Raw genomic sequence first — 13,358 nt, forward strand, 5'->3', positions numbered from 1 at the left:
TCACCCTCTCTCGGTGATAACTAATCCAGGTTCAGTCCAATGTATGTACGCACCATACGAAGCATTCAAGCTCAAAATGACAACTGCATTTTATAATAGTAACAATATGGAGTGATATAGACAATAGACAATAGGTGCAGGAGGAGGCCATACGGCCCTTCAAGCCAGCACCGCCATTCAATGTGATCATGGCTGATCATCCACAATCCTGTTCCCCGTTCCTGCCTTCTTTCCATTTCCCCTGACTCCGCTATCTTCAAGAGCCCTATCTAGCGCTCTCTTGAAAGTTTCCAGAGAACCGGCCTCCACCGCCCTCTGAGCCATAGAATTCCACAGACTCACAACTCTCTGTGTGAAAAAGTGTTTTCTCATCTCCGTTCTAAATGGCTTACCCCTTATTCTTAAACTGTGGCCCCTGGTTCTGGCCTCTGCCAACATCGGGAAAATGTTTCCTGCCTCTGGCGTGTCCAAACCCTTAATAATCTTATATATTTCAATAACATATCCTCTCATCCTTCTAAATTCCAGAGTATAAAAGCCCAGCCGGTCCATTCTCAACATTAGACATCTCCCTAATGCTTCTATGTTTGTACCTAATGGTGTACTGTATTCTGTATTCGAGTATAGTTTAGAGATACAGTGCAGAAACAGGCCCTTCGGCACACCATGTCCACGCTGACCAGCCACTATCCTACACGAGGGACTATTTACTATTCTACCAAGCTCCATTCTCATAAAGGCAGTGACTTTAAGATGTTTATCTTTTGTGACTTAATTTGCCCTCTCATATCTCAATAGAGAGCACGTGGTATTCTCCTGGGAGTTGCGGGTTCAGATGTTCCAATGAGAGAACTATTGAAGTTAGCTCCAAGGTATAAGGTATGTTGGAAACTGCTTCAAGATTAAAGTCTGGAAGAATAGCAGAAAAAGTTTGAAGCTCGACGTTAATTAATGTATTGCATTATATTCTTTCATTACTAGTTTATAAGAAATGAGTAGGTTCAGATTTAATAATTAAGCAGAAAATAGATGTCAGGAATATTCCACCACACAAGATATTTCTTTAAAAATAAAAAATAAAATTCTCTTTTTTCCCCCCTTTTTTTTAATTTATTTTTTTATTAGAAGCATTGTACATACATTTTATTTATTTATTTATTTGTTTATTTGTTCCGAACAAGTAAAGACATAAATAGGAATAAATAACAACAACAAAATCGAAATAGTCAAACAATTGGACATTCCAGGCAATATTTGCAAAGCAATGAAAAGCATAAAGCAAAATTTAAATGTCCAACACTTTTTCTTTACAAGCTCGAAAAGGAGTGAGAAGAAGAATAACTTATTTAATCTCACCCCTTCTCCCTAAACCCTTCTTCCATATTTAATAATTAATTAATTAATAATAATAATACCCCAGACAATTTTTAGAGCTGCATACAAACATATATATACATACAACTGATATACACTTACAAGTAATATGTATGAAAACCATAATATGTATGTAACCAAAAAACATAATAAATAATAAACAAAATAATAAACAAACACTAACCTGTACTTTGTGAAAAAAACGTTTTTTGTATGTCATTTTGAACTGGTTCATGTTTGGACATTGCTTTAACTCCACATTCAAACTGTTCCACAATCCTACTCCACAGAAAAAATCTTAATCATGATATGGAACATAATACATTTCGTGTACAACTTCTCTTTTTTTTCCTTTTATAAACTTTAACCTATAATAGAAAGAAAGAAAAGAGAAAGAAGAGAAGAATGAGAATAGTAGCACAAGATATTTCAGGGGTTGTTTCAGACTTTTGTGCATCTCATATTTTCAAAATATTTAATTGACTTGAATCTGAATAGTCTCCATTCCCCAAATATGGGACGTGTGTGGTGCAGTATTGTTTAAGAAAGAACTGCAGATGCTGGAAAAATCGAAGGTAGACACAAAATGCTGGAGAAACTCAGAGGGTGAGGCCTATTCCTCACCAGAGGGTGAGGCCTAGTCGCCTATTCCTTCTCTCCATAGATGCTGCCTCACCCGCTGAGTTTCTCGGTCTCGACCCGAAACGTCGCCTATTCCTTCTCTCCATAGATGCTGCCTCACCCGCTGAGTTTCTCGGTCTCAACCCGAAACATCGCATATTCATTCTCTCCATAGTTGCTGCCTCACCCGCTGAGTTTCTCCAGCATTTTGTGTCCACCTGTGTGATGTAATATTCTCTTTTTCACTAATACGTAACTGCTCCTCAATATCACAGTGGCTCCTGGTGTTTTGATAAGTGCTGATTCGTGTGAGAGTCTTGCAGCAGGAGGCAGATTGGAGCCATGCTTCAAGTACATTTTTGTTACTCTGGTTTGACACAGGGATTCTGAGTGGTGTCTGTAGTGTTCTATCTTGATGCTGTGCCCTCCCAAGAGACATTCAGCATGACATTTAGAGAATTAAACATAAGCTAATGGAAGAGCTTTCAATAGATGCACAGTTCAACCAACCACCACTTCCTATCAAACAAGGCGAAAAGCATCACGCTTATGAGGATTCTTTAGAATTCTATATTGGGCATTTTTCTTGCTATCACTTCATGCATCAGGGCATTAACTTTCCCTTTCAGTAAATGGTGTCAGGACAAAATTATTCAGCTTTATAGTAATAGAGTGATACAGCATGGAAGTAGGCTCTACAGTACCAGTTTGGTACTCATTTGTGTTAATTCCATCTTCCAGCACTTGACATGTAGCCTTCTATGTGCAGGCAATTCAGGTGCTTGTCTAGACATTTCTTAATTGAAGTCAGCAATTATGCTTCCACCAGTTCCTTAAGCAGTGTATTCCAGGCACTCACCACTCTCTGAGTAAAACATGTCCCGCTCACAGCCCCTAAACTCTTAAACCCATGTCCTCTAGTTTTATCTCTCTATGATTTGGAGAATAGTTTCCTAGAGTCTACCCTATTTATACCACTTATAATTCAGCATTCTTCATTGTGTTCCCTCTTGACCATAATTCCAGGTAAAACAGACCTATCCTCTCCGGCCTCTCTTCATAACGTTGACCTTCCATCCCATACAACGCACTGATGGATTCCACTGTGACTCAAAGATGAGGCAAAGATTCATGTAACCTTCTCCAACCTGATGTTCTACATTTGGTGCTCATGATGTGGCTCGCTGTGCAGCAATGAGACCAGGAGCAGACCAGGTTTGCAGCACGTCTGCATCTGCACTCTATCCTAATGAACATCCTGACCTCACAGTTGCTCATCATTTCGATTCCCATTCATATCCCCACATAGACCTGCCCATCTTTGGCCTTCTTCACTGCCACTGTGAGACCCAATGAAAACTAGAAAAAAACAACACCTCATATTCCACTTGGGTGGTCTGCAGACTAACGGTATGAACAATGTTTTCCAATTTCAGGTGCCTCTTACCTCCTTTGTTCACTCCTCGTCTCCTTCCGATCCAAACCTGGTCCTCTCATTTTTGTTCCCATATCCCTTTCCAGCCGCCCATCACTCATCTCTGTCCTCCTCCCTCTCCCTTCTCAAACCACTCACTACCCAAATATCCAATCCACCCCTAACTCATCTGCCTCCATCTGTCCATCATCCTTTATCTCTCCGCAGTGCACCAATTATCTACTGGCCCCCTATCATACCCATCCCCTTCTCTGTTTGTCCTTGTCTATTTTCCCTCTTCACTCACAATTCTAATGCAGAGTCTCAACATGAACAGCAATAATTCCCTTCCATCTGACCTGCTGAATTCCCCCAGCAGTTGAATTTTTGCTCAAGATTCAGCAGTCTCTTTTGTCTCCATCCCAGTGAATATCTCCTGCAACCTCTTCAATGCTATCACATCTGTTCTTTATCAACAAATACAATTTCATTCTTTTATATTTAGTTGTCCAATCTTTCATCCACCTGTTGGTTCTTCCTTCTTGCTTCATTTCCAAAGAATGAAAACTTTAAAATAAAAATATTTTTTATTAACATTTTTAAAAATCCGCAATTTCTTACTTTGTTAAAATGATGTCTTGCTAGGAAAAGGGGTGGGACCTTTTGAGGTGATGGTAAAACCAAATTTCCCAAAAATTAATTTTGAAGAAGATAGTGACACCACCAACAGCTAGATAGGGAAAGGAGTGTTTAAAACTGATGTATTTTTATACCGTAATGGTTTATATTCAAAAAATGGGAAAAACTAAAATCTTACTGGCTTACTCAGATTTGTGACAGATCCACTGCCCCATCTTATCAGAACGGCAACTCAACTGCTAATTTGTCTTCTCATCGAGCCACTTGGCCATTTCACACAACCACACTTCTGTGCCAATGTCATTCCTCTTCATTGCATTTTGCATTTTTACATTCCTGCTCCATTGAACATGGCCCCATCATCCAATTCGATATAGTTCTCCCACCATCCTCCTCATCACTGTGGTTAACATCTATCATTATTCAATCAGGGCCACTTTGGCTACTTTATTTTCTCCAATTTTTTTTTCCTGGTTCATCAACATTCATCCAGCAAATTTACTTTTCATCCCATAATTTTCCTCACAACTTGACTTCTGTTATTGCCGCAGTATTAAATTAATTTTTGCAGTAACCCTCACCAACATTGGTAGTATTCAGCCACCTACTGGAGCAGTAACAAGGTGAGGACAATTCTAGTAACGGTTATTTTATATCTGAAAGCAAGCGGTGCCCGCTTTAAGTTCTGATGCAGCATGAAACACAAGCCATAGGTATGCATGCACAGGTTTATATAATCTTCAACAATAAATTGGAATGTACGCTACGATGCGATAAACCTTATTTTGCACCGTATATCTTTTGCTTTTCTATACCTATTGCTCTTGCGTTTGGCATGATTGTATTAATGTATAATATTGTTTGATCTGATTTGTTAGCATGCAAAACAAAGCTTTTCTCTGTACCTCGGTAGACGTGACATTACTAAACCTAAACCTAAATAAACAGGGAGCACTGTCCATTGTTGCAACAACATGAAGTGCATCCTGATCCCAGACTGGATAAATAATCAGCTTTGGAGAAACAGAGAGGGAAAAAAAATGTGATTGACTTTACTTCATAGTTGTCACTGCTGTTTAAATTGTTCATCCCTTTATCTTGCTTTCTCATGCAGCTTGGTGTCCATGGTTACGCATTTCTGAATACCAATAATGGTTACATCCTTGCCCATCCTGATCTCCGACCTTTAGTAAGTCATTGTAATCATTGTATGTGGATGTACACACACATTTGCAATGGGAAGGAACAGAATGAAATGAGTTAATTCCATGTGAGATGTTTAGAGTGGGAGGGTAGCTTTCTGGTCATGTTCTTTGCAAGAGCAGTCAGTGCTTAATGGCAAGCTGGAAAGTAACCTGTCTTAAAAAAGATTGCAACTGCTGTTTAAAAAGACAATGCAATTACACATTGAACAATCAAAAAAGGAATGAATATCTGTTTTCCACTTCGCATAGAGGAAATCCTGACTTTGGCACCCGAGCTGTTAATTCTAAATGATTGTATAAGAGTCTCCCTAATTTGTGGATAGATCTCCGATGCACTTTGAGCAAGCAGGGAGGAAAATATATAATGTAGCAAAGTGCACCTCGTAACTGTCACAAGTAAAATTACAACTTTTCTTACATTAGGGTGAGCAATGCTTCCTCCTCAGGCTGCTTCTTCCCTGAAATGCATAGAATTATCAGTCAACCATCAACTTGCTCAAGATTCCCAGGACCCGGGCTATCTGTATTCTCTGCCTTGGCTGCAGTACACATGCCCAGTGCTACCATGTATAGACCCGTCCTCTAATTAAGTAGCTGCAAGTATTACACGCAGTGGGATGTGATGTTGGTGGGAGATGGGGTGAGGTCAATTGAACTGGGTTTGACTGGAAGAGCAATCCACTTAGAATGGCATTTGAAGATGTAATTATTGGTCTTGGCTCGCATGTGATGTGCTAAGTTTCTTCTGGCACTATATCCGTGCCTTTACCTTCTGAAACTGCCGGTTCCCACAATTTTGTCATTGCAAGTTTGGAGGAACAGTCTCCCCCCAAGAAAGAGGAAGTCTCCTCATTTACACTCCACCATTGATCAAAAATCTAGCTGCCGACTATTTCCGATGGTTCATACTTAAAAATGCTAGAAATACTCAGCAGGTCAGGGAGTATCTATCAAGCGGAGTCTTCAGGTTATTAATAGACAATAGACAATAGATGCAGGTGTAGGCCATTCGTCCCTTCGAGCCAGCACCCGCCATTCAATGTGATCATGGCTGATCATCCAACTCAGTATCCTGTACCTACCTTCTCTCCATACCCCCTGATTCCTTTAGCCACAATCAGTACCCCGTTCCTGCCTTCTCCCCATATCCCCTGATTCCGCTATCTTTAAGAGCCTTATCTAGCTCTCTCTTGAAAGTATCCAGAGAACCGGCCTCCACCGCCCTCTGAGGCAGAGAATTCCACAGACTCACAACTCTCTGTGAGAAAAAGTAACATTTCAACAACTTTACTTTTTTTTTAAACTCAGGACTGATTTAGTTGTAGAACTAACAAAACAAATTCATCTGAAATACACCTTCCCTTGTTTGCTTCAAGTAGTGCAAGTCAATAATGATACTAAAGCCTCCTGCTGGCGTGTGGTGCCAGCAAAAAGCGTGGGCAATTCTGGCTGCATGTAGAAATCTTTATAATGAGCTGGCAGCATGGAATTGATGTGCTGTCTGCATTTCACTGAACACAGATATGTTAATTATGCATTGGGGATCCTATCTGGTTTGTTGGCTATTTTATTTAACCCACAGTCTTTTTAGCAAAAATCTAAAGGCATAAATACTGCTGATTATTTATTATGTTCCCTAATGTTACAGCACAGCACCAAAGTCTATGACTCTCTAAATGAAACTGACCTAAAAATGCAGCACATCTTAGCATGTTTAAGAAGGAACTGCAGATGCTGGAAAATCCAAGGTAGACAAAAATGCTGGAGAAATTCAGCGGGTGAGGCGGCATCTATGGAGCGAAGGAAATAGGCAACGTTTCGGCCCGAAACGTTGCTTATTTCCTTCAGGGTTTCGGCCCGAAACGTTGCCTATTTCCTTCAGGGTTTCGGCCCGAAACGTTGCCTATTTCCTTCGCTCCATAGATGCTGCTGCACCCGCTGAGTTTCTCCAGCATTTTTGTCTACCTATCTCACTCACATGTCTAACATAAGATTCCCAAATTAGAACGTTTATTCCAAGTCTTCTCACAGAATTACCATGAGGATAGAGGACAATGTTAACGGATGAACTTAAATGCTCCTTGTCACTTGTGGGAATCCCTTGACTACTAATGTTCAAAATGGTGAAACGACACACCCATCTTTCTCACCCTGTCACTCTAGCCTCATTTATGAGGGAGTCTGTGAATCCTATGTTAGCTTCATCAGCCATCTCAGAATCCTCAGAACTGAATTGAACCAGGCCATTATCAATCCAACGGGACTGCCTAGGAAGAAGAATTAGTGAACCCACTGATCATTCTTGTATTCTTAAAATTTACTTTACCTTAAATTTACCTTAAAACATTTACTGGACATGACTTGAGAATTAAGGGACAGAAGTTTAGGGGTAACATGAGGGGGGACTTCTTTACTCAGAGAGTGGTAGCTGTGTGGAATGAGCTTCCAGTGGAGGTGGTGGAGGCAGGTTCGATTTTATCATTTAAAAATAAATTGGATAGTTATATGGATGGGAAAGGAATGGAGGGTTATGGTCTGATGGGACTAGGGGATGGGACTAGGGGAGAATAAGTGTTTGGCACGGACTAGAAGGGCTGAGTGGTGAATCTCTGGAATTATCTGCCACAGAAGGTAGTTGAGGCCAGTTCGTTGGCTGTATTTAAGAGGGAGTTAGATGTGGCCCTTGTGGCTAAAGGGATCAGGGGGTATGGAGAGAAGGCAGGTACAGGATACTGAGTTGGATGATCAGCCATGATCATATTGAATGGCGGTGCAGGCTCGAAGGACCGAATGGCCTACTCCTGCACCTATTTTCTATGTTTCTATGTTTCCGTGCTGAAATTGTTATATGGTTATATGGTTACTTGTGCTATCCAGCTAGAGTAAGAGAAACATCACCCCTTTAAGATAATGGCATGATCAAAAGGAAGCAAATAGAGTTGTTCTTCATTAAATAAAATTCTGAATTCTTGCAGGCAATCTTTAAGAAATTACACGCTGGCCCATCACAGCTCCACATCTGCTTTGTTCATTAATACAAGGACTGAAAGTATGATGGTGGAATTGCTTCATTTGTTGGACACCCCCACACTACTGAGTTGCCATGGAGACGCCCACAACTAGTGACACAAAGAAAAATAATCCCTGAACCTCAACATTATAAAAATAAAATGCATTTTAAATAATGAAAGTAAAAAAAGTGATTAAATGTTCACCTGTAAATTGAAGCAAGTGTAAGGTGGATCTGATTGGTAGCAGCAAAAAAACCCCATAAAAAGGGCTTTCTAAATGTTCACTCCTAATGGAGTCATAGTGTCATAGAGTGATCCAGTGTGGAAACAGGCCCTTCGGCCCAACGCACCCACAGGCACATTAGACTATAGACAATAGGTGCAGGAGTAGGACATTCAGCCCTTCGAGACAGCACCGCCATTCAATGCGATCATGTCTGATCACATTAAAGAGTAGTATCTTATCTGATGCTGAACCACACAAATATACGTTCGGGCAGATGACCCAAAGATAGTTCAGAGGTAGGTTTTAAGGAGCCTCTGTAAAGAAGAGGGGCAGAGACATTTAGCGCAGGTGATTTCTAAACTTAGGGCTTTGGCAGCACTCGTCACATCTGCCATTACTGGAACATACAACCACCGTGATGATCAAGAGATCAACATTGGAGAAGTGAAGACATCCGAGGTCTGGTGTTGGAGGAGATGGCAAAGAGGGAGGGGGCGAAGCTGATAACGATGGCTATTTTGATATCAAGGTGATGTTAACTTAGACCCTGGGTAGATCAGCAATCACAGGGTAATGGGTGAACGGGATTGGAGGTGAGCTAGGACTTGGATAACACAATTATAAATGGTTTATGAGACGGTGAGGGCGACCCTGACACTAAAAAAAATAAGATGGGAATTGATGCTGTCATTTTATTTGATGTTAAGGGGTAACAGGTAGATGGGAAAAGGGGGAGGCTGCTTGCAGAACCTTGAGGTGATGTAGTAACTAGAGCAAGTGAAGCCTCTAAAGGGCCTGTCCCACTTGGCGATTTTTTTCGGCGCCTGCTGGCATCATTGACTGATGTATCAGGTCACCGAAAAATACGCGGCATGAAGACGTATGACGCGGCGTGACGACGTATTGATGCGCGGTGTTTTTTCACGTTTCGCAACGTTTCTTTTGTCGCCGCTGGATTTTGAAATGTTCAAAATCGTTTGGCGACACTCTGGCAAAACCGGCAGGTGGGACAGGACCTTGAGATACCGTATCTGCAGCTACTCTTTACATATTCACACAGACATTAACACTCCGTGAACCTGGTTTTATTTTTGTAAAACTGGTTTCTCTTTCAGGCACGGTGCTATTGAATGTGCCCAATTAACACCACAGGAAGACGAGAGTTGAAGTCCTTGCAGTATTGTTCTGAAATTTCCCTTAAGAAATACACAAAAGTGTCTCAGATAATTTTCACCTGCTCCCTTTGGAGAGTGCCTGACCTTCACTGCATGCTTCCCTCCTGTCTTCTTCTGCCACTTCAGAAGGTCTGAGAGTCAAATAGAATTGACTAGAAATTGTGCCCTACTGTGGTAAACTACCGTGCTTTAGTCCAGTGCTTTATACTGATAACGAACTAGTCTTCACGATCCTTGCACTCATGTTGATTCATTCTTACTCATTTCAGTATAAAGATGGAGAGAAAGTTAAGCCAAAACCAAATTATAACAGTGTGGATCTGTCAGAGGTGGAATGGGAAGATGAACATGAGATTGTGAGTTGTTTCTGCCTGTTTTCTGTTTCTATTTTTCCTCCCACATCTTTATTCATGTTTCACACGCTGATTTAATCTGCTTATAAAACTTTCAATGTTTTTAACTTCAAAATTAAACAGATTCTCCCAATGTTCTCTCGGCAGTCATCCAATAATGAATCATGCATGATCCTAAACTAATCCACAGCTCTGTGGCCCTATTCTAATCCTCAGTGAATTCTGCTCACCCATTACATCTGCCTTGGTACCCATTTTACTGATATCTCAATTTTGTAATTCTCGTCCATGTGCTCAAGTCCATTAATGGGCTTTGCATTAACCAATCTCTCTCATCTATTCCAGTCCTACAATGCTCCGATATTCCTCCAGTTTGATGTTTAAGGAAGAACTGCAGATGCTGGAGAAATCGAAGGTAGACAAAAATGCTGGAGAAACTCAGCGGGTGAGGCAGCATCTATGGAGCGAAGGAATATACCTTCGCCCCATAGATGCTGCCTCACCCGCTGAGTTTCTCCAGCATTTTTGTCAATCTGCCTCCAATGTGAGATCCTTTTGAAAACTCATTTAACCCACCTTTGGCAGTTGCGCCTTCAGTCATTACACCGAAAGATCTCAAGATGCCAGCTAAACATCTTTTATCAATATCATTTTCTTTTTAAATTTAAGACTTGCTTAAAATTTTGCCTCTGTCTAGTCAACTGCTAACTTGCTTCTAATTTCTTTACAAGGTTCTAGAAACATAGAAACAAAGAAAATAGGTGCAGGAGGAGGCCATTCGGCCCTTTCAAGCCAGCACCGCCATTCAATGTGATCATGGCTGATCGTCCCCAATCAATAACCCGTGCCTGCCTTCTCCCCATATCCCTTGATTCCACTAGCCCCTAGAGCTCGATCTAACAATTTTTGTTAGATTATGGGACAATTTTTGTCTCATCTTGTTCTTCTGAGTATTTTGAGTTGCCATAGAAATGCAAACTGTTTCCTTTGTCTTTTTAAATTACATTGCTGCCGGAGTCGAACAGTTATATTGAACCCTCCACCTCTTGCCTACCCTGCCACCCAAAGGATATAAGTAAAACTGCACCCCCTCCACCATCACACATGCAGGAGAGTGTTGTTGCTCAGCTCACTTTGTTCTATGACTCACATTTTAAAATTTCTTAACCCTTAAATGTCACATCACACTTTAGTTACGTTTCAGAAAGAACTGCAGATGCTGGAAAAACCAAAGGTAGACAAAAATGCTGGAGAAACTCAGCGGGTGAGGCAGCATAGATGCTGCCTCACCCGCTGAGTTCCTCCAGCATTTTTGTCTACCTTGCACTTTAGTTATTTCCACTTTCATCTCTATTCTCTGTGGTGGCAATTGTTCCACGAGGACATTAAAAACAGTACAACCGTTCAATCTCACGGTATCCAAACTGCATAAGGTTATCTGATTCAAATACATCTCACAGTGTTTGAAAACAGCAGACTGGTTCCTGACTAATTGGAAGGGTGATACTAGTTGGTTGTCATTGAAAAGTTGTTTCAAAATGCATATGTTCACTGAACATTTGGTTAAGAAAGAAAGTCTGAAGAAGGGTCTCTATCCGAAACGTCACCGATTCCTTCGCTCCACCTGCTGAGTTTCTCCAGCATTTTTTGTCTATGTTCACTGGACAATTTTGCAAAGAATCTTTGATGGCCTGAAGCTGTGATTATCAAGCTAAATTATAATACTATTCCCAGATGCATTACACAATATCCTCCTCTTCACATCCACCCACTCCCCCCCCCCCCCTCTCCCCCAGCAAATCCCCTACCATCTTTCTTGCAACCTACCACTCTATTCTCACCTTCCCTCCCATTTCCAACCTGCACCTCTTTAAAGTTTGTGCAGCAGAGCCTGGTTTCCACTTATCTTGGATCCCTCCCATCAGCCCATTTGCATCAACCCTGAGGCCGCGTTAGATTTCTAGAAACATAGAAACTAGGTGCAGGAGGAGGCCATTCGGCCCTCCGATCCAGCACCCCCATTTATTGTGATCATGGCTGATCGTCCCCAATCAATAACCCGTGCCTGCCTTCTCCCCATATCCCTTGACTCCACTAGCCCCTAGAGCTCGATCTAACTCCCTCTTAAATCCATCCAGTGACTTGGCCTCCACTGCCCTCTGTGGCAGGGAATTCCATAAATTCACAACTCTCTGGGTGAAAATGTTTTTTCTCACCTCAGTCTTAAATAACCTCCCCTTTATTCTAAGACTGCGTGGCCCCTGGTTCTGGACTCGCCCAACATTGGGAACATTTTTCCTGCATCTAGCTTGTCCAGTCCTTTTATAATTTTATATGTTTCTATAAGATATCCCCTCATCCTTCTAAACTCAAGTGAATACAAGCCTAGTCTTTTCAATGTTTCCTCATATGACAGTCCCGCCATCCCAGGGATCAAACTCCTGAACCTACGCTGCACTGCCTCAATCACAAGGATGTCCTTCCTCAAATTTGGAGACCAAAACTGTACACAATACTCCAGATGTGGTCTCACCAGAGCCCTGTACAACTGCAGAAGAACCTCTTTACTCCTATACTGAAATCCTCTTGTTATGAAGGCCAACATGCCATTAGCTTTCTTCACTGCCTGCTGTACCTGCACGCCAACTTTCAGTGACCGGTCTGCTCCATTCTTGAGAAAACCCTCACCAACTTGCAAGAGGGAGACAGCTAATTCTTGGGACAGTTTCAATGTCGAGGCTGGAAAGGGCACCAAGCCTTTTTAATGGAATGATTAACAAGGAAGGTGGAGGAATTGCAAATCTTGACCAATGTCCACAACAAATCCCTGAAAAAGCGGATCCCTTTATTGATGTCAGGAGCTACCGGTCAACCAAGTGGTGAAATCCTTCACCCTTTCTGGTGCATCTAGCCAAAAGATTACTCAAAGATCAAGACCTCAACCCAACAAATAGCTTCTATGTGAAGTGATTGAATTTGGATCGCAGATATTGACTGAAACTGCTTTCTTCTCTGTCTGCAAGAGGATAATATTGCATCTTAGTATCAAGTACCTAGCTATTGGTTGAGGTAAGTTGTTTCGAGATCATTATGAAGTCAAGGACATGAGTAATATTAATTGTGTGTAAACCATGTAAGTATCTGATGAAGGACAAGTGCCTTATGTGAGAAAGCTGACACTTTCATCGCCTTGTCCTTGAACATTTAGAAATCGCAGTATAATGCTCTGTGAATTGCAAGATTATAATATATCCTTAAGACTGCAGGATTATACACTCCACATCTGTGCAATGCTTTCATAATACAAGAGATTACAGGTGTTTTACCCCCACTTTATTTA

The 13,358-nt window shown here is 41.3% G+C and overlaps 1 protein-coding gene across 1 annotated transcript in view; it reads left to right on the forward strand.

Annotated features, from left to right (window-relative positions):
• cacna2d4 (calcium voltage-gated channel auxiliary subunit alpha2delta 4) overlaps positions 1-13,358 on the forward strand; it is a 177,337-nt gene that overhangs the window by 48,518 nt on the left and 115,461 nt on the right. The window contains exons 16-18 of the mRNA XM_033038369.1: positions 799-879; positions 5,163-5,237; positions 9,935-10,021. Coding sequence (XP_032894260.1) covers positions 799-879; positions 5,163-5,237; positions 9,935-10,021 — 243 coding nt within the window. The remainder of the gene's footprint in view (positions 1-798; positions 880-5,162; positions 5,238-9,934; positions 10,022-13,358) is intronic.

Source organism: Amblyraja radiata, chromosome 19, assembly GCF_010909765.2.
Source record: "Amblyraja radiata isolate CabotCenter1 chromosome 19, sAmbRad1.1.pri, whole genome shotgun sequence".
NCBI classification, from domain to species: domain Eukaryota; kingdom Metazoa; phylum Chordata; class Chondrichthyes; order Rajiformes; family Rajidae; genus Amblyraja; species Amblyraja radiata.